We start from the raw sequence: 18,197 nt of genomic DNA, 5'->3' as shown, positions 1-18,197 counted from the left end.
CTGCATCCAGTTGGGATCCGGTCACCAGTGGTGTCCCCAGGGATCAGTGTTGGGCCCAGTTCTATTTAATATCTTTATTGATGATTTAGATGAGGGGATTGAGTCCACCATCAGCAAATTTGCAGATGGCACTAAGTTGGGGGGAGTGTCAATCAGCTGGAAGGCAGGAGGGCTCTGCAGAGGGACCTGGATAGGTTGGAGAGTTTGGCTGATTCCAACAGGATGAGGTTCAACAAGGCCAAGGGCCGGGTCCTGCACTTTGGCCACAACAACCCCATGCGGCGCTACAGGCTGGGGACAGAGTGGATGGAGAGCAGCCAGGCAGGAAGGGACCTGGGAGTTTGGATTGACAGGAAGCTGAACATGAGCCAGAGTGTGCCCAGGTGGCCAAGAAGGCCAACGGCATCCTGGCCTGTGTCAGGAACAGTGTGGCCAGCAGGTCCAGGGAAGTGATTCTTCCCCTGTACTCAGCACTGGTGAGGCCACACCTTGAGTACTGTGTCCAGTTCTGGGTCCCTCAGTTCAGGAAGGACATTGAGGTGCTGGAGCAGGTCCAGAGAAGAGCAACAAGGCTGGTGAAGGGACTTGAGCACAAGTCCTATGAGGAGAGGCTGAGGGAGCTGGGGTTGTTCAGCCTGGAGAAGAGGAGGCTCAGGGGAGACCTCCTCACTCTCTACAACTCCTTGACAGGAGGTTGTAGCCAGGTGGGGGTTGGTCTCTTCTCCCTGGCAACTATCAGCAAGACAAGAGGGCATGGTCTTAAGGGGAGGTTTAGGTTAGATATTAGGAAGAAATTCTTTACAGAGAGGGTAATCAGGCATTGGAATGGGCTGCCCAGGGAAGTAGTGGATTCTCTGTCCCTGGAGGTTTTTTAAGATGAGACTGGATGTGGCATCAGTGCCATGGTCTAGTAACCGCAGCGGTAGTGGATCAAGGGTTGGACTTGATGATCTCGGAGGTCCCTTCCAACCCAGCTGATTCTATGAGTCTATGAGGGACGGTGCTCAGCAGGAGCCAGAGTGCCAACGGCGGAGGCAAGCCTGCTGCAGAGCTGGGACCCTGCTGCCACCAGCCGTGGCCACAGAGTGCAGAGATCTCCTGTGGGGGAATGCAAAAGTTATGAAGCCTGGGAAGAACGACTTTAGAAGCGGTTCTATCACAGCGGCAGCTCTCTGGGATCGAGCGGAGCAGAAGAACAACAACTATTTCCGTTTTATTGTACGGTTTTTCCCTGAGTTATGTATTTCCCCCGGTCTACGCGGCCCCCCCACTCGATCCCATGTCGTCTCCCCCCCCAATCGGTCTCCGCCTCTGCACAACCATATTTGGTTGTCTCATCCGCCTCTGCCCAATCCCTGGCTTTGTTATTGCATTGGGCCCTCCTGTATCCCCCGTTGGTCAGCAGAGCCCTCAAACCGCGCCTTTTCCCCCGGACCTTGGCCCAATCAAGTTACTCCTTCTAAGCCCTCCCCCAGAGACCTTATAAGCCCGCGGAGTTTTAAACAAAGTACTTTTCGCCCTGGGATCCAGAGAGGAGATTTGGCGGCTCTTTTCTCCTACCTAAGGGGAATCGTGCCACCGAGACCCCCTCCGAGAAACCGCGAGCGAGGAGTCGAACTTCTTCAGTTCTCTTAATTAGTGCCTCCCCCGCCCCGCCGCGGTCATGGTGTCCCGCTCCCGCTCCCCACCCGCCGCCAGCCCCGAGCGCCGCGCCCGCCGATCCCGATCCCACGAGCCATCGGTCGCGGTCGCGCAGCCCCGGAGCGCTGCGCTCCACGGCGCACCACGGGCACCACCACCACGGCAAGGGCTGGCCCGAGTAATATGAGAAGGAGGAGGAGATCCTGCGGCAGAGGAGACTCACTGAGAGAGAGAATTGGAGAGCTGGGGGCACCTGAAGTATGGGGGCTGCCACCAGAGGTTCCTGACCCCGATTCTGATAAGCATACACCGGTAGAAGATGAAGAGGCAAAATCTAAGAGTAGTTCTTCGGATTCTAGCCCAGAAGAGGAAAAGAAGACAGAAGAAAAAACGTAAGGCATCAAAAAGAAAGCGCAGAAAACATTCTGAGGACAGCGACAGTGAGCCGGAGTCTGAGCAGAACTCCAGTGATGAAGATAAAAAGAAAAGCAAGAAGAGGAAAAAGAAGAGCAAGAAGAAGAAGAAGAAGAAGAAAAACAAGAAGAGCAGGAAGGAATCCAGCAATTCAAGTAGTGAAGATTCCAATGGTGAAACAGTTCAAGGGGATGATCTCTGGACTGAGAGATCAAAAAATACTGAAGCCGATAGCCTGATTGGACCAGAGGCTCCCAAAACTCATACGTCTCAGGATGACAGGGGAAAACCTATTCCTCAGAGAGGCGAGATCGCCTCTGACCAGTGAAGAGATTCGCATCGTTTGAGAGCTCTGGTTATGTCATGAGAGGCATCAGACATCGGCGCATGGAAGCCGTGCATCTGTGCAGAGAACTAGACCTACAGCGCAGATGAGAAGAGAGCCCTGGCCTCCTTCAACTCAAATAAAGTACTTTTCGCCCTGGGATCCAGAGAGGAGACTTGGCGGCTCTTTTCTCCTACCAAAGGGGAACTATGCCACCGAGACCCTCTCTGAGAAACCACGAGCGAGGAGTCAAACTTCTTCAATTCTGTTAATCTCCAGCAGGCAGCAGCAAAGCCAGCCTTCCCAGAGCCAGTGTAAGCGGGGAAACGCACAGAGGGAAGAGACTGAGGTCCAAGAGAGCGGCATCTGATCTCCATCCCCTTCCCAAGAGGAGCACAGCAGCCAGCCAAATGTGCTTCAAGACCCCTCAGCCTGCCCTGTTCATCCTCCATCAACGGACCCATCACCTCACACCCGTGTCAAGGGACACACTGCAACACTGGCCATCTAACCTGCGGGCCCCGGAGGCCTTGGGCAGTGGGTCACCGTGCCCTGGCCCTCCCTGGGCTGCATACCTGAGAAGCAGGGGGTTCTCTCTGGTGAGAAGTGCGGGCTCACTCTCCCTTTAACAGCTCACACACAGCAGCTCGTCTGCAGTTCCAGTTACCCATCCAACATGGGCTAGAGGCTACAATAGGTATTTCAGTCTTCTGACTCAAGCGAGGATGTTTTTAAGCAGTCGTTGCACAAGGTCACCCATCTCCTGCGAGGGCCTGCTCCGTTCCGCCTCACCTCCGGGCGAGGGGAGAGCCACTGTCCCGCCGCGCGCCCGGAGTCCTCCTCGGGTGGGAACATGGGGCAGCCTGGCCCGGCAAGGCTGGGGGCGGTGGGGCAGGGCCTCCCGCCCGCAGGCAGAGATGTCTGGGACTCACACCTCGCAGATGATCACCGGGAAATCCACGTGAATGCGAGGGTGCTCTAGTTTCACTATGCCCTGAAAGAAGAGTCAGAGTGGTGATCAGAAAGGGACTGACATACAACACGCCTGAGCCCTGCCAGTCACCCCAGGACAGAGGACACTGTGCCCTAGAGTAACCACAGGGGCCAGGGTCCAAAAAGTGGCTGTGACACGTGGTAGGGCCTGAGAGCAGCAGGCAGAGCACAGGCACTCTGCCCTTCGAACTCGTCCCTGGAGAGCCCAGGGCAGCATGGCTGGCTGCCACACATGGCAGGGCGAGCAAGGAGGGAGCTGCTCTGCCAGGCACTGCCCGTGCAGCAGCTGGTGCGTGACTGGCAGATATCGGCCGTCCGTGCTTTTCATTCAGCACCTTCCATTCACGGGATTTAAAGGAATGAAAAGAGCTCTCTGAGGGAACGCAGCCGGGGCAGCTGGCACACAAGAAAAGCAGCTTTCTGTGCAGAGGGGAGGGGAGGCTACTGAATGAACGATCCCTCCACACCAGCCACAGGCACCGTTCCCACGGTCCGTTCAAGCCTTCTCCTGTTACAGCACCAGGAGGAGCCACTGGCAGGTGGGGGGCTGGGGGCAGAGGGGGGAGCGGGGGCTAAGGGCTGGGCCTGCACCCACAGAGCCAGAACAAAGCCTGAGCTAGCGAAGGGCTCTTCAGTGCTGGTACCTGCTCTCTTTGGCTCAGACAAGCTTTCCAACTGCATGAGTTTCAACCCAGGTCAATGAGAAGTCAGTCCCATGGCCCAAGACTGCCTCTGCAACAATGTCAGTCTGGGAAGCAGCACCAAATCCTTCCCTCCATAACTGCCAGTGCAGTGCTCAGAGAGGTCCCATCCTGTTGGGGGGCTGCCTGTGGGGGGAGGCAGCAGGCCCGCCGAGCCCCTAAAAGTTGACAGTCTTAAAATATTGGATGGTATTAGGCCGTTCCCATGAGAACAGTGAAGTTAATTAACCGTTCACATAAACAGAGCAGCCTTGAGAATCAGGGAGTTGACTAGAAAGGAGATAAACAGGATGGAATGTGCAAGGACGGAGATGTCGGCTGTGTTCACAACAGCAGGTGTTAGTTCTCTGGTGTTTTGTAGAAACTATGTTTACAGAAAGTGTGTGGGAACGTCGGGGCTAGCTACCTTAATAAAGGAGGCTGCTGCGCTTACGAAGCAGACAGCTCTCTAGATTACTCTGGTCTCAACTCTGTGTGTGTGTGTCTGCTTTCTCTACTGACCAAACCTAACAATACAATAGATACCCCGCGACAGCTGCCCACCCCTAAGGGCACACTGACAGCTCGTCCCAAGGCTTGCTAGAGCTGTGCCTTTCTGCTTACTTACAAAAGACTCCTGCAGAGTGTCTCTCCAGCCCTGGTTTGATCTACCTTTTTCTCCATTTATGTGCCCAAAAGCTTCCCTACACACAGGCTATCCTGCCCCTGCACCAAGACCCTCTATTAGTGTCCTAGCCACTGCCCAGCACCACACCAGTTGCTTATTTTAAGAAAAGACTTTTGCACTGAGGTGCAAAACATGGAGCTGTCATAACTACTGAGCAGCTGGAGGGGACGTGCCCACTCACATCAGTGGGTGATGGGCTTTGGCTGCTGCTCCCCAAGGCAGGGCCTGGCCCTCTGCACTGACATGATATGGGCTGAGCCAGCACAGCACCCCACAGCTCATGGAAGGTGCTTGGCAATGAGACACCATGGCCATGAAGGGTTGCCTGGTGCTCTGTGCCCCACAACACACACCAGGCTGAGCTATCTCCCCAGTATGGCAGCTCTAAAAAGGCTCAGGCAACACTTCTCTCCAAAAAGGGCAGCTGGAGGGTGCCACCAGCCCTCCCTCTTCTGTCACAGCCTCACCAGGTGACAGGGGTGTGAGCCAGGACACACAGGAGTCATAGCTCTGAGGCAGCAATTGGGGGGAGGAGAAAGCCTCCACCTTCCCAAGATGCCCTGAGGGAGAAGCCTCCTGCAAAACCGGGACTTCAGCTGTCACCGTGGCGCTTCACCCTCGCTGCCCCCACCCTTCCCCACACCCCACCTGAGGTATCAGGTTCTTGTGGATCCTCTTCAGCTTGGCGCGCTTCCTCCCGTTCTTGGTGACGATTGTCTCCTCGTAGAACTCGTGAGCAAGATCCCCGTCCTCATCGTAGTACATGGAGCTGCCGGGAGGAGAGGGCAGGCGGGTGGGTGTGAGCCGGGCTGGGGGCTGGGGCAGGTCGGGGGCTCGGCAGGCCGGGCCCCCCCGGCCCTGGGGGGCTGCACCGACCACCCAAGCCCCTCCCGGCCCAAGCAGAGCCCCCCGCCCCGCGGCAGCCTCCCGGTCCCCTCGCGCCCCTCTCTCCCCCCGCTCTCACCCGCGCCGCGTGAACACGAAGGGGGTGGCGGCGCGCGCGGCCCGCGCCCGGGCCAGGGCCTGCTGCCCGCCGGGGCCCTCGGGGCCGCCGCCGCCCGCCGCCGGCGAGGCGAAGGGCCACAGCCCCCGCGACTTGGAGCCGCTGGCGCCCATGGCGGGGGCGGCGGCGGCGGCGGGAGCGGGGCCGCGGGGGAAGGGACGGGGCCGGCCCGGAGCCGCCCGGCGACACCGACCGAGCGCCGCCTACGCCGCCGCTGCGCCACTTCCGCCGCCCGCCACACGTGACGGCGGCGCGGGGCGCGCCCTCCTTCCCGCCCCGGGGGCCGCGGGTTCGAGTCCCGCCCTCCCGCTGCTCCCTCGAACCACGTGCAGGGACCCACGGCCCGCTGGCAGCGCGGAGGGCTCCGAGTCCCGTCCCTTCCCGCCCAGCCAAAGACACACCGCAGGCCAGGCCTCGTCACCAAGATGTCTTTATTGGTGCTCGATGCCCTGCTTCTCCCACAGGGACAATCACTCATCCAGGGACACTCTTCCCCCAGAACACCCATTCCCCTGGAGACACACACTCTTAGGTGATACTCACTCCCCCTGGACACCCCCTCCCCTGGGGATACCCACTCCCAGAGGGACATTTGCTCCCTCCAGAACATCCACTCTTTTGGGGACACACACTCCCAGGTGACACTCACTTCCTTCATGACACCCACTCCCCTGGGGACACTCAAATCCCCAGGGGACACGCTCCCCTCAGGACACCCACTCCTCTGGGGACACACACTCCTGGGTGACACCACTCCCCTGGGGACATCCAATCCCCCAGGGGACACTCGCTCCCCTCAGGACACCCACTCCTCTGGGGACACACACTCCCAGGTGACACTCGCTCCCCTCTGGACACCCACTCCCGGGTGACACTCGCTCCCCCCAGGCACTCCCACTCTCTAGGCCGGCCCCATGGGGGCTGTGACAGCCCGGTGGGTCCGTGGTGCCCCATTCCACCCCCCTCCCCGGTGCCCCCACCCGCCGGCGGACGAGAGTCCCGGTGCACTGGCTGGCCTCGGGCGCGGGCGTCGTGGTCACCCCGGCGTGCGTGTGGCCAGCGCCTCCTGCATTTTCTGGCGGCAGCGGGCGTAGCGGTGCCGCAGCCGCCGCACGTGCTCCTCCTCCTCCCGCTGCAGGATGCGCAGGAAGTTTTGCAGCTCCGGCAGTGTGAAGGCGTCCCACTGCAGGCACAGGGGCTGCCATCGTGACGGGGACCTGCCGTGTCCCCCCGCGGCCCCCTCTCCCCAGGGATGCGGGTGCCAGCCCCCTCCCTGTCCCCCCACACTCACGTTCACCTCCCCGGTCTCGTTCTCCTTCAGGACGAAGCTCAGCACCTTCTCGCTGGGGCCGGCCAGCAGCCGCAGCCGCAGGGGTTGCTCCTCATCACCCAGCTTCCGCAGGTACACTGCAAGGGTGGCCACAGGTCACAGCAGGGACAATGCCAGGGGGACAGTGCCACCAGGGGGACATAACCCTCTCTGGGGACACCACTTTCACAGCAGACATCACTTCCATGGCAGACTCTGCTCACCCATGGTGACAAGGGACACTGCCACCAAAGGGGGGATACCACTGCTGCAGGGATGCTGCCACCACGAGGATGCTTCCACTACAGGGACATCATCACCACAGAGTAAACTACTGACATGGGGGAATCTGCTGCCACGGGAGGGGGGAGGGGGGGAGGGACATGCCCATGGTGACACAGGACACTGCCACCAAAGCAGGGATACCACTGCTACAGGGATGCTGCCACCACAGAGATGCTGCTACCCAGGGAAAGCTGCCACTGTCAGGGAGGACACTGCTGCCATGATACTGCCACCATGGGGAACACCATTGCTATGAGAACACCACTGCCATGGGGATGCTCCCAGCATGGGAGACCCCATCATTCTGGAGACATTGCCACCATAGGGGAAACTGTCACTACGGGGACACAGCCACCGCTGTGGGGACAGGGCCACCTTGCTCGTCAAGGGCACTACCTTGCTCATCCTTCTCAGACCTCTCGAAGAGGGCAAACTTGCGGGGGTTGTCAACGACGGTGAACTTGCGGAGGAGGGCGTCGATGACCTCGCTGGCACGGGTGTGCGACAGGATGTGCAGGTGCTTCACGGTGCCCTTGGGCAGGTAGAAGGAGGTTCGGCGCTTCACGCCCTGGCTGTGCGGCCGCCCCGCCTGCAGGGCGGGGCCCCTCTTGGTGGCCGGCACTGAGACGGGGCGCACCAGCTTCAGCTGCACCTTGATGAAGCCGGTGTAGGAGCCGTCCTTGTTCTGCGAGACACCAGTAGGGGGGTGAGTGGGGACAGGGCAAGGCACCGTGCCCCTCCCGCCCAGCCCTGCGCTGGCCCCGTACCAGGCTCATGAAGAGGTTGCTGTTGATCTGGCTGTTGTACTCCTTAATCCGCTGCTCCACCTGCGTCTGGTCCAGCTCTGTCTTCTCCCACTCGCTAGGCTCATCCTGTGTGACAGCAGCCGGGCTGAGCAGCACTGCGGGCGGGGGGGAGCTCCCCGCCTACCCCGGTTATCCCGCCGGCCCCCGGCCCATCCCGCGGCACCGACAGACACGCGCGGGCGGTTGCGCGGGGTTGCATCAGCCCGGCTGGCGCTGAGCTGGGCTGTGCCGGGGAAGCACAGCTGAGCTCACCGCGGCCCCAGCCCTGCTCCGGGGACACTGGCACCGGCCGCCCCCCCAGCCCTCCTCCGTGGGCCAGCAGGGGTGGGTGAACTCGGCTGCGAGTACACCCGGGGATGAGCGTCCCTTCCCGGCACCTCAGATCAAAGAGGCGTCCCGAGGCAGAGCGCCGGCAGCGGACAGCCTGGCACCAGGGCGTCTGGGCAGGCTGGGAGCCCGCGGGGACGCCCTGGGATTTGAGGTAGGAGGGCCGGGCCGGGGGTGCAGCCCGCCCATGCCGCCGGCACCCCACTTCAAAGTGCTGGCCCCACACAAGGGACCCAGGCATCCCGGCTAGGCGTCCCTGCCACCCGCACCCACTAATGAGTATTTACGTGGGGCTACGCAGCTGCCACACAGTGTTGCACGTGTCCCCACGGCGCTGAGGGGCTCCCAGCCCTGAAAGCCACCCCAGAGCGTGCAGGCACTGCCGGACCCTGCGGGGGTCCCTGCAGGATGGGGACAGCTGTGAGGCTGCCTAGGGGGCTCACCCTGTCACCCCCAAATGCTGTCCTTTGCCCTCTCCGGGAGCAGCTCCAGGTTGGAAGGCCTTGGGGTGGCCGTGCCAGACAGCAAAACCCCACTGACCCCACGGTGCCTTGCTCACCCCACATCCACCTGGACAGGGCCAGTGTGTCCCATGGCATGGCCATGCTTGCTGCCACTCTTGCTGCCCCACGGCAGGGCCACGCTGACCCCATGCCCAGCCCCACACTCACCCCGCAGCAGGGTGATGCTCACCCCTATGCTCACCCCATAGCAGACCCACGCTCACTTCCCGGACAGGACCACCCACATCCCGTGTGTTCCCCACGCACCAAGCCCACCCTCGCCTGCTCCCCAGCACCCAGCCCCGGGGGGCGTGTGTGTGCTCCTCGATGATGTCAGCCGTGTCCCCCCCATGACGTCACGGCCCGGGACCGACCTGGCGGCGGCGTGGGCGGCGGCCGAGGGAGGTGCGGGCGGTGTAGAAGAGCTCGGGCTCGGAGTCGGAGTCCTCCTGGCTGCAGTAGCCGCTGCTGGCCGTGCTGCCCCCCGTGCCCCCCGCGCCGCCCCGCCGCAGGGCCAGCGCCGCCGCCCCGCAGCCCCCGGCCCCACCGCCCCCCGCACCGGTCCCGGGCACGGCCCCGGTCCCGGCGGCGCTGGCGGAGGGCACGGCCCGGCCCGCCCGGCCCGCGGCCCCGCCGGGCCGGCGGGCACACGGGCACACCCGGCCCCGCGCCAGCCCGGCCGGCCCCCGGGCTGGGGCCCGGCTCGCCCCGCTCCCGGCTCGGCTCAGCCCGGTCCCGCTCCTGGGCCCGGCTCCGCTCAGCCCGGCCCTTGGCTCGGCTCGGCTCGGCCCGCTCCCGGTCCCTATCGCGGCTCGGCTCCGCCCGCTCCCGGGTCTCGGTCCCGGCTCAACTCCGCCCGACCCCAGTCTCAGTCCCGGCTCGGCTCAGCTCGGTCTCTGTCGCGCTCCTGTCCCGGCTCGGCTCAGCTCGGTCTCTGTCGCGCTCCTGTCCCGGCTCGGCTCCGCCCGGTCCCTATCGCGGTCCCGGCTCGGCTCAGCGCGGCGTCTCTCGCGTCCTGCCCCGCTCCCGGCTCGGCGCGGTCCCGGTCGTGCCCCGCCCCGGCCGTGGGGCTGACGCGGGCCGGGGGCGGCGCGGCGGCCCCGCTTCCGGCGGTGACTTCACCCGCGCCCGCCCGGACACGGCTGTGCCCCGGCATGGCTCGGCTCGGATCGGCTCGGTGCAGAGCGGGCAGCTCGGCACGGCACAGCTCCACCGCCCAGCACAGCCCTGCAAGGCTTGGCACAGCCCAGCATGGCACAGATTCACACAGCCCAGAAAAGCCTAGCCCAGCCCAGTCTAGTCCAGCAAGGCTTGTCACAGCCTGGCATGGCACAGCCCGGCATGGCACACCAAAACGCAGCAAGGCTCGGCACAGCTGTGACATGGCCTCACATGGCACAGCCTGGCATAGCCCCCCCACAAGCCTGGGCAGACCCTAGCTTGGCCACCCTCTGCCCATGCTCTCCCTCAGGGACGGGCCCAGGCCTTACCACGTTGGTGTCCTTCTCCAGCACCTGCTCGTTGCCATCATCCTCGTCGCTGGCACCCGGGGGGCCACTGCAGTCCAACCGCACCAGGGCCCGGCACCGGTAGTGGCAGGTGAAGCTGCAGTCTGGGGACAGGGACAGGACCAGTTGTCACCACCACTGGCAGCCTGGGTGTCGGGGTCAGGGCACTCATGCATGGTGGGACAAGGGCTGCATGGGCTGCCTGCCCATGCAGTGCCCAGGGACCCAGGGGGAGCACCCACGTGGGACATGGTGCTGTGCCACGTGCTGGCTGGTCCTGCAGTGCCTGTGCGCCCTGCTGGGCTGTCCAGTGTCAGATGCTCAGTGCCTGGTACTGGGATGCCCAGTACTAGGATGCCCAGCATGGGTACCAGTGTGGGTGCCCAATACTGGGATGCCCAGTGGCCAGTGAGGATGCCCAGTGCTGGAATACCTGGTACCTGGTGCAGGTGCCCAGTAAAGGGATGTGGGGTGTCTGGTGAGGGTATTCTGAATGCAGATGCCCAGTGCCTGGTGAAGGTGCTCAGTATTGTGATGCCCAACTAGTGGGAGTGCCCAACACCAGGATGCCTGGTGGGAGTAATTGGTATCGAGCACCCAGTGTGGGTGCCCAGCGCTGGGATGTTCAGTGCCTGATGGTGGGATGTCTAGTGTCCAGTGTAAGGGGTGCCCGGTGGTGGGGCTGCCCGGAGGTGGGCTATCCAGTGCTCGGTGGAGTCACCCAGTGCCGAGGAAGCAGAGTGGCGGGATGCCCAGTGACTGGCAGGGATGCCAGGTGCCGAGATGCCCGGTGCTCGGAGGCAGGATGCCCAGTGGCAGGGGTGCGGGGGGCCCGGGGCGCGGCGGGGTACTCACGGCGGCACTGGAGGCTCTTCCTGCCGCCGCCCCAGACGAAGTCCCCGCAGAGATCGCACCAGGTGTGCAGCCCGCGGCGCCGCGGCTCGAAGCGGTGCCCGCCGCCCGGTGCCGCCGTCAGCCGCGGGTCGGGATGCGCTCCGGGGCCGGGCCGGCGGGCTGGGCTGATGCGCAGAGCGTTGGCCCGTTCCAGGCGGCCCCGGCCCGGCCGCGGCTCCGGCTGCAGCTCCCGCAGCTCGATGAGTTCCATGGCCCGGCAGCCGCGGGCGCTGAGCGGCGGCGAGGCGGGGGCCGGCACCGGGGTCGGGGCCGGGGCGGGGACCGGGAGGAGCCGCCCTGTCCGGGCACCGCGGGGGAAACTGAGGCAGGAGAGGGGGAGACAGCGAAACGCCCCGGGGTCTCGATGGCCAACTCCGGTCCCGGCGAGGCCGGCGGGGCGGGCTGGAGGCGGGGATGAGGCTCCCGGAGCCGCCGCCGAGGAAGGGGGGGGCCCGCTCCGGCAGTCCCGCTCTCTCCACCACCTCTCTCAGGACCGGGACAAGCTGCGCTCTCTGCCTGGGAAGGGGCTAAAGGCACCTCTGGCAGCCAGAGAGCCTTGGACCCACTCGGACTGGCTGCAGCCCTGGACGTGCAGCCTGGGTTTGGTGTGAGTTTACTTCATGCTCCAAGCTGGAGCTGCTCAGTCGGGGCTGCAGCTGGACCGAGGTGGTTTCCTGCAAGCTGTCATGGGTCCTGCAGCAGCAGCGCTGCTGCAAAGCCTATTTTGGAGTGTCAGGGAGTCTTAGGCACCCCATCAGCAAAAGGACATGGCCTCGCCAACCTTTCCCAGCCATGCTCAGACCAAGGCTGCAGCCCTTCGGCAGTGAGAGGTGAGGATGCACCCCAGGTACATCCCCACCAGTAAACCCTGTTTACTGGTGATACTGGTGGGCAGGGGGCCAAGCCCTCGGTGCTAACACCACATCAACAGAGAGGAAAGGGGGGGAATTGTCCCTGCGAGGTGGCAGATGAGGAACACCCGAGAAATTCACAGCGAGGTGTTTGTGCAAACCACATCCTCTGCTCCCCACGCTGCTCTAACGACAGTAAGAGGTGGTGGGAGGCCTTAACGCCCCCTTCCCTCACCGGCTGCAGAGGGCTTGGTCCTTCTGGTAACCACATCCTTACAGGCTTTTTTTGGGTTCTCTGGGATTTCTGTTGTTGCAGAGGGGAAAATGGACACACATGCCTCTCCCTGGGTGCAAGGGAGGAAAGGAAGCAGTTTAGCATCTTCAGCTAGGAGAAGAAAAAGCAGGAGCCAAGCAGCTGTGGGGTGCACAAGGAGTTTTATTAGAGAAGGCAGCATGGTGGGGTAGTGGGAGAGGACAAGCCCGGCCAGTGCTGCCTGGGGCTGGGAGCAGGCAGAAGGGGCCTTTGCCAGCTTCTCTCCAGCTGCTGGGCTGCACACTGGGGAACCTCAGCCTCGCTGAGCTATGGGCCAGATGCCAGACACCCCTTCTCTTACAGGTCATCCACAACACTCCTCGGGACCTCAGCCATCAGGTTGCAGGCAGGCTTGTGCTTCTGCCAGTGCTGAACCTGGCAGGCCCTGTGGAGGGTAAAGCTGCTGTCAGGGGCAGAGGAGCCATGTCCACCTCCAGGAGTGAAGGAGTAACAAGGACAAACCCCAGCACCACAGTCCCCTGGGCACTGGAGGGGAGCTGGCATGGCCCAGCATTAGCCCAAGAAGGAGATGGACGTGGCCCCCAGTTCCGGGGGCTAAGACGGTTTAACACCAGACCTTGCCAGATGGTTCAGGACCAGAGAAGATTTAATTTACTGCCACCATCCCAGCTGCCACATCCCAGCCTGTCACCTGCACCCACGGGGTCATGGGTGCTTTCCTCCTCACCCCTGCCACACCAAGATGCAGAGGAAAGAAACAGTGACACCACAAAAAACCCAGCCCGTCACTGCTGTCACTGTGGGTAGAGGCAGCTCAGCATCTCACAGCTGCAACACAACACTCACCAGCACCTCCTGCACCAGCAGCCCAGCACATCACCCTCCCACAAGATTTGGAGAGGTACGTGGCCAGTGGAGAGCCGGCGGTGCTGAACAGGGGTGGGACTCCTGGCTTGCCCTGGCCCTTTCTCAGTATCCTCTGGTGAGGTCTCTGGTGCTCTGGGGAGCACTGAAAGGCTGCGGGGGGGCCACAGAGGACTGCAGGGGACACAGGGGGTGGCAAGGCTCCCTTACCGCGTGCAGTACCACTCGTTCCGGCAGCGAGAGCACCTCTTGGCTGCTTCTACACCACACACCCTGCAGCGGGGCTTGTCGGGGGCCAGAGCCTCCATCATGTCCAGGCTGTAGGTTTGTGCCCACCTGTGCAGGCAGAGAGGGGTGAGGATGCTCAGGGGGAACTGCTGACCTGCAACAAGCTGTCCCCACTGCACCCTGCCACCACAGACCCCTCTGTCTTCCCAGTGCTGAGCTCTAGCCCCTGCTAATGGGGATACTGGCCCCACTGGCACCCCATGTGCACGTACCGGGGCCTCACCTGCGTGCCTGGAGCTTCAGCTCCTCCTCGGTGGGGCTGAAGGCATGCTTCACCTGGTGCTTGGCAATGGCCTCCCACTTCCCCGAGTTTTTCTTGAGGATGTGGTCCCAGATGACAGGAATCTGGTGGGAGAGGCAGGGCAGGAGGAAGGGGTTCTAGCAGTCTGACCAAAGGTGCTGTGGTTTGGGGCTGTTCAGGGGGGAGGCAGCCAGCTCTGGGCACAAGGGTGAGGGTGAGCAGAGGCAATGTGTGCTTTTGGGTACATGGAGAGGAAGGATCCACTTGCCAATGAGCGTTCAGGTGAAACAAGGCAAAACTTGGGGTCTGGTTGGGAATCAGTATTCAGCCCTGAGGCCTGGGCTCCTGAAGAGAAAGCCCTGGGATCTCAGCACCCTGCGTGCTGGCAGCAGCATGAACCCCGTGCTCCGGAGCCGTTTGCCTGAGCAGATTTTTCCACTCGTCACTTCCCTGAAGATGAACACTCGGGGAAGGGCTGGCCAGTTCAAAAGGAAACCCGCCAGCCAAGAGCAGCGTGGGGAGTTCAAGCTCTGGAGAGGACGATGCTGCTTCAAACAGCACTGCCTTCTCCAGCAGAGTAAAAATAGCCAGGCCTGGAAGGGGAGGAGGCTGCTCTGGGAGCAACCGAATGGAAAAAGGCCTTTCCTTAGCTTGGCTCAGTGACAAGGAGTGAGTTCACTGCTTTCTGGGCAGAGCAGGGAGCCCATGTCTGTGCTTCCAGCTGGCTCCCCCTGCCTGCCCCCCAGGCTCAGCCCTGGTCGTTGGCACGAGCAGGAGCAGCAAGGGCACAAAAGCGGAGCTATGAGAAGGGCAGCAGCCTGGACAGGGTCCCCAGCGTGGCAGCTGCCTGTTGCTGTGCCACCGACACGCTGGCAGTCGAGGCACTTGGCCTGAATCCATGTCCACCTCCGCCCTGCTGCCATCCCCAGCTCCAACCATTCAGCTTGTTGGTCTGCAGCTTCCCCAGGCCCAGCTCTTGGCCTGGGCTGTGCCTACGGATCAGCCACATCCAGTGCTGACAGGGCACGTCACCCTCCTCCCAGGCCATGGGCCAGGTACGTGGGGACAGTGTGCTTCCCCTCCACACAGCCCAAAAGGCCACTGCCCAACCTACTCATCTGCTCCAGGAAGTGGCATGGGAGCTTCCAGCAGTGGGGAAGAGCCTCTGCTCTCCCAGCTCTTCTCAGTAGCCTCTTTGCAGATCTGCCCCCACACTCAGTTTCTCCCCTCAGCTCATGAGAAGGCAGTAGAAACACTTTTCTCTAGAGACTACCACTGCACAGATTAAAAACCCAAGAACCTCATGGGTGTCTGAAGACCGTCAGTGCCCAACTCCCGAGGTCCACACACCAGCTGGGACCAGTTTGACTCCAGCCTCTATCAGCAGACTGTGTTGCCCCTCAGTACACAGTGTGCCAAGAAGCCCCCAGCCAGGGCTGTAAAAGGGGACACTTCCCAGGGAAGTCCAGAATTCAGCAGGAAAACACTGATAAAAGTTAGATGAAGAGTTAATTGTCAAAACAAGCCAGGGGCTGTGTCTGCTCTATGCAGCCACCATCCCAGGGACTCCGTGTGACCTGGAGAGCTGTTTATACCACAGCATTTATGTCTTTAGATGTGAGTACTTGGCCACTGCAGTGGCAGGACAAAGCTCTCACATCACCCACAGGCAGCTTTGCTGGCAATAAGGGTGTAACTACGAGATGGGTGCTTGGTTGTTTTTCCAGGGCACCTGTCCAGAGTTTAGTGGGAGAAGAAGGAGGTAGAGAGTTATCAGGCTTAAAGCAGAGCATCTGGAGAGGTGAAGGAAGAGCCAAAGGATACCTGCTCCAGGACGAGATCCTTTTTGGGGGGAGCTGGCTCTGTCACTGCCAGGTGGCTCAGAAATCTCTGCATCTCCATCAGGTTGGGCAGCTGGTCAATGAGGACATCTGTCAGGAACACACGGAGCTGTGGCCACGGAGGGAAGAGAGAATGGAGAGAGGTCAAGACAAAGGAGTCAGAGCTGAGGAAGCAGCAGGGCAAGAGCAGGGATTTGTGAGGCACTGGCAGAGTGAACCACAGGGGTCTCATGAGGTGCATTAAGGAAGGCAAGCTTTGCTGCTGCTGGTACAGTGACAGACCTGCTGTTATCCCACCGCTGGCTCCTTGGAGCGCACAGTGAGGATGGGTGAGAGTCCAGAGGTGCCCAGTGCTGGCAAGGTCCCACTCTGCTGCAAGGCCCATGGCCTTTGTGCTGCAGGGTCCTACCTTGAGGAGCTGGCTCTTGTTGAAGCCATCAAAGTGGTATTTGCGCTGGCACTCGGGGCTGAGTAGGAGGTTGAGGAGGGCAAGCCACACCTGCCCATCGAGTTTGGTCATCTTCACCTGGTCTTCAGGGGGAACCACGTGCCATGTGCCATTCTCAAACTTCTTGAGCTTGCCTGAGGGACAGAAGCAGCAGGGAGACACAGTAGTGCCTGAGGGAAGACAGCTCAGAGGTGGGGATGCTGGCCTGCGGTCACTGCCTCACTTCACTTGCAGGAAAGTCCCTCTGCTTCTGCCTGCCTCAGTTTCCCCACCCGTTGCTCAGCATAGCAGCCTACTTTGTACTGAGGCAATATATTAGAGAGTAAGTAAAGCAGAAAGAATATGTATTAAAACAATAGGGCTGTGGCAGGAATGGAAAGATCCCTGAGACATCTCCCTCCGTACTTGGCCAGGAGTGTAGAGGACTGGTAGACAGTTGCTGCAACAGAGCAGCTGAAGAGGCACATTTTGGGGTACCAGCATGGCCAATACCCACTCTTCCCGAGTTTCCTCTGTCAAGGAAAACCAGAAGTAGCATGGATGTAACAGAAATGACAAAACAAGCTCCAGCAGCTACTGTGCAGCTCTGGGGGATGGAGCAGGATGTGACCCTGCATCTGCACAGCCTGGAAATGCCTTTGCGCTTGTCTCTTTCCAGTCCCTCCCTCAGGGCCTGGGATCAAAGCTCCCTCCAATACCCCAAGTGCACAGGCAGAGAGAAGGGATGTGTTTCATGGCCGGAGGAAAGAGGAAAGCTCCTACATCCAGCTGGGCTGCTCTCGGCAGGCACACGGCCACGTGCTTCCAGCAGCTCTTCCTCCCCTGTCTGTGCTGTGACCCCCTGGAGCAGGGCTGGGGGGAGCACAGGTTCCCACGCTCCAAGCCCCTGCTCTGAGGCAGGCAGGGGGGGAGCTGGGAGGCTCGGGAGGGCTGAAGAAGTGCGGGAGGCGATGGCTGATGGGCACAGCCTGATCAGGGGCCTTTGGCAAGAGTGAAGCTCAAGGACCAGCAGCATCAGGGCAATCGGTTTGCTGCCGGGGAGCCCATGTCTGGCTCTGATTCTTAGTGCTGTCCTGGAAAGGTGCAGGCAGGCTGGGATTGGAACTCTGGTCTTTCTGTGTCCAGAACACTCCTCAGAGGAGCACGTGGGCCTGACAGACATGTTACACTCCAGTCCTGACCACGATCAACTCAGAAAAGACCCAGCCCCGTGTGAGGATCAGCTTTTGGGAGCACTGCCAGGCCCCCAGCCCAGCTGTGCTGCAGCTGTTCCCAAGCTTCAGTTGGTGAGCACTAGTGAGGAGCTGGAGGGGAGGGGAGAGGGAGAGCAGCTCTGCAAGGGCTCAGACCCCTCAGTGGATGCAGGCCCCAGCACAGCACCATGGTGCCACAGGAACCACAGGGCACGATCCATACCTGCTTCCCAGCAGCTCCAGGGGCAGTGCTCCACCAGCTCGACGAGGAGGCAGGGCAGATTGTGGGTGTTCAGCATCCGTGTCAGTGCGCTGAGGGGCAGGCTGGAGACACAACAGAAAGGGTGAAATGGCACTCACAGAGTAATGCCAGAATTTGTATCTACAAATGCTCCCTGAGGCAACTGGGAGAGGTGGGAAAGAAACAATGCTCTGGGTTCCCCGGGAGTACCATGGAGCAGGGTGGAGTGCTGCTGTGTTTTCCTCCCAAGGCACGGTGCCACTGCCACTGGGGGTACAGCCAGCTGCTGAACAGGGTCCAGGCACCCGCTGTGACCCCATGGGAATCTCATCCAGAGAGCTCAGCACGTGTCCTCTGCTGCTCCTGGGCACCCACCTCTCCACCTGGTCGGTGATGAACCGCAGCACAGACAGGGCCTTCAGGGAAATCTCAAACTCCATTGCCTCCGCCTGCTTCTGCAGCTCCTGTGGAGGAAAGAGCACAGCCTTGGGATTTCAGGCCCCATTTCCCAGGAGCTGTTGACTGAGCAGTGGTAACCACAGACTGGGGAGGAAAACAGAGCCCTTCAAAACAAGCTGTT

General features: G+C 61.6%; 3 protein-coding genes and 1 pseudogene across 5 annotated transcripts in view; 1 reads left to right on the top strand and 3 right to left on the bottom strand.

The window, feature by feature from the left end:
• Window positions 1-894: 894 nt before the first annotated feature.
• Window positions 895-5,857, bottom strand: TUSC2 (tumor suppressor candidate 2). Of its 2 annotated transcripts, XR_001875641.1 has the most exons (4): window positions 5,706-5,857; window positions 5,390-5,510; window positions 2,956-3,374; window positions 895-1,098 (listed from the first exon to the last, which is right to left on the bottom strand). XR_001875641.1 is itself a non-coding variant. In XM_017819933.1 (3 exons), exons 1-3 carry the CDS (start codon window positions 5,855-5,857, stop codon window positions 3,309-3,311), a joined length of 339 nt encoding a protein of 112 aa, XP_017675422.1. In that variant the 3' UTR covers window positions 2,314-3,308. The 2 variants fall into 2 exon arrangements, 1 of the variants encoding a protein (XP_017675422.1); XM_017819933.1 differs by lacking the exon at window positions 895-1,098 and having other exon boundaries at window positions 2,314-3,374.
• LOC108499698 lies at window positions 1,280-2,383 on the top strand (annotated as a pseudogene).
• A 293-nt stretch (window positions 5,858-6,150) lies between the features above and the next one.
• Window positions 6,151-11,587, bottom strand: RASSF1 (Ras association domain family member 1). The gene is made up of 6 exons (XM_017819931.1): window positions 11,338-11,587; window positions 10,465-10,586; window positions 8,106-8,210; window positions 7,735-8,023; window positions 7,036-7,151; window positions 6,151-6,927 (listed from the first exon to the last, which is right to left on the bottom strand). Exons 1-6 carry the CDS (start codon window positions 11,585-11,587, stop codon window positions 6,781-6,783), a joined length of 1,029 nt encoding a protein of 342 aa, XP_017675420.1. The 3' UTR covers window positions 6,151-6,780.
• A 1,063-nt stretch (window positions 11,588-12,650) lies between these two features.
• Window positions 12,651-18,197, bottom strand: part of ZMYND10 (zinc finger MYND-type containing 10) — a 10,458-nt gene continuing 4,911 nt past the window's right edge. The window contains exons 6-12 of one of the 2 annotated variants that reach the window (XM_017819927.1): window positions 17,993-18,081; window positions 17,600-17,700; window positions 16,145-16,317; window positions 15,719-15,844; window positions 13,877-13,998; window positions 13,576-13,701; window positions 12,651-12,925 (exon numbers count right to left, since the gene is read on the bottom strand). In XM_017819927.1, the coding sequence (XP_017675416.1) occupies window positions 12,838-12,925; window positions 13,576-13,701; window positions 13,877-13,998; window positions 15,719-15,844; window positions 16,145-16,317; window positions 17,600-17,700; window positions 17,993-18,081 (825 nt within the window). In that variant the 3' untranslated portion in view covers window positions 12,651-12,837. The remainder of the gene's footprint in view (window positions 12,926-13,575; window positions 13,702-13,876; window positions 13,999-15,718; window positions 15,845-16,144; window positions 16,318-17,599; window positions 17,701-17,992; window positions 18,082-18,197) is intronic. The other variant, XM_017819928.1, reaches the window with a different exon arrangement.

The sequence above is a fragment of the Lepidothrix coronata genome, unplaced genomic scaffold (assembly GCF_001604755.1).
Source record: "Lepidothrix coronata isolate B3197 unplaced genomic scaffold, Lepidothrix_coronata-1.0 Scaffold78, whole genome shotgun sequence".
In the NCBI taxonomy this organism is placed as follows: domain Eukaryota; kingdom Metazoa; phylum Chordata; class Aves; order Passeriformes; family Pipridae; genus Lepidothrix; species Lepidothrix coronata.
The sequence above is the reverse complement of the archived record's forward strand: the minus strand, read 5'-3'. Positions and strand labels throughout refer to the sequence as shown.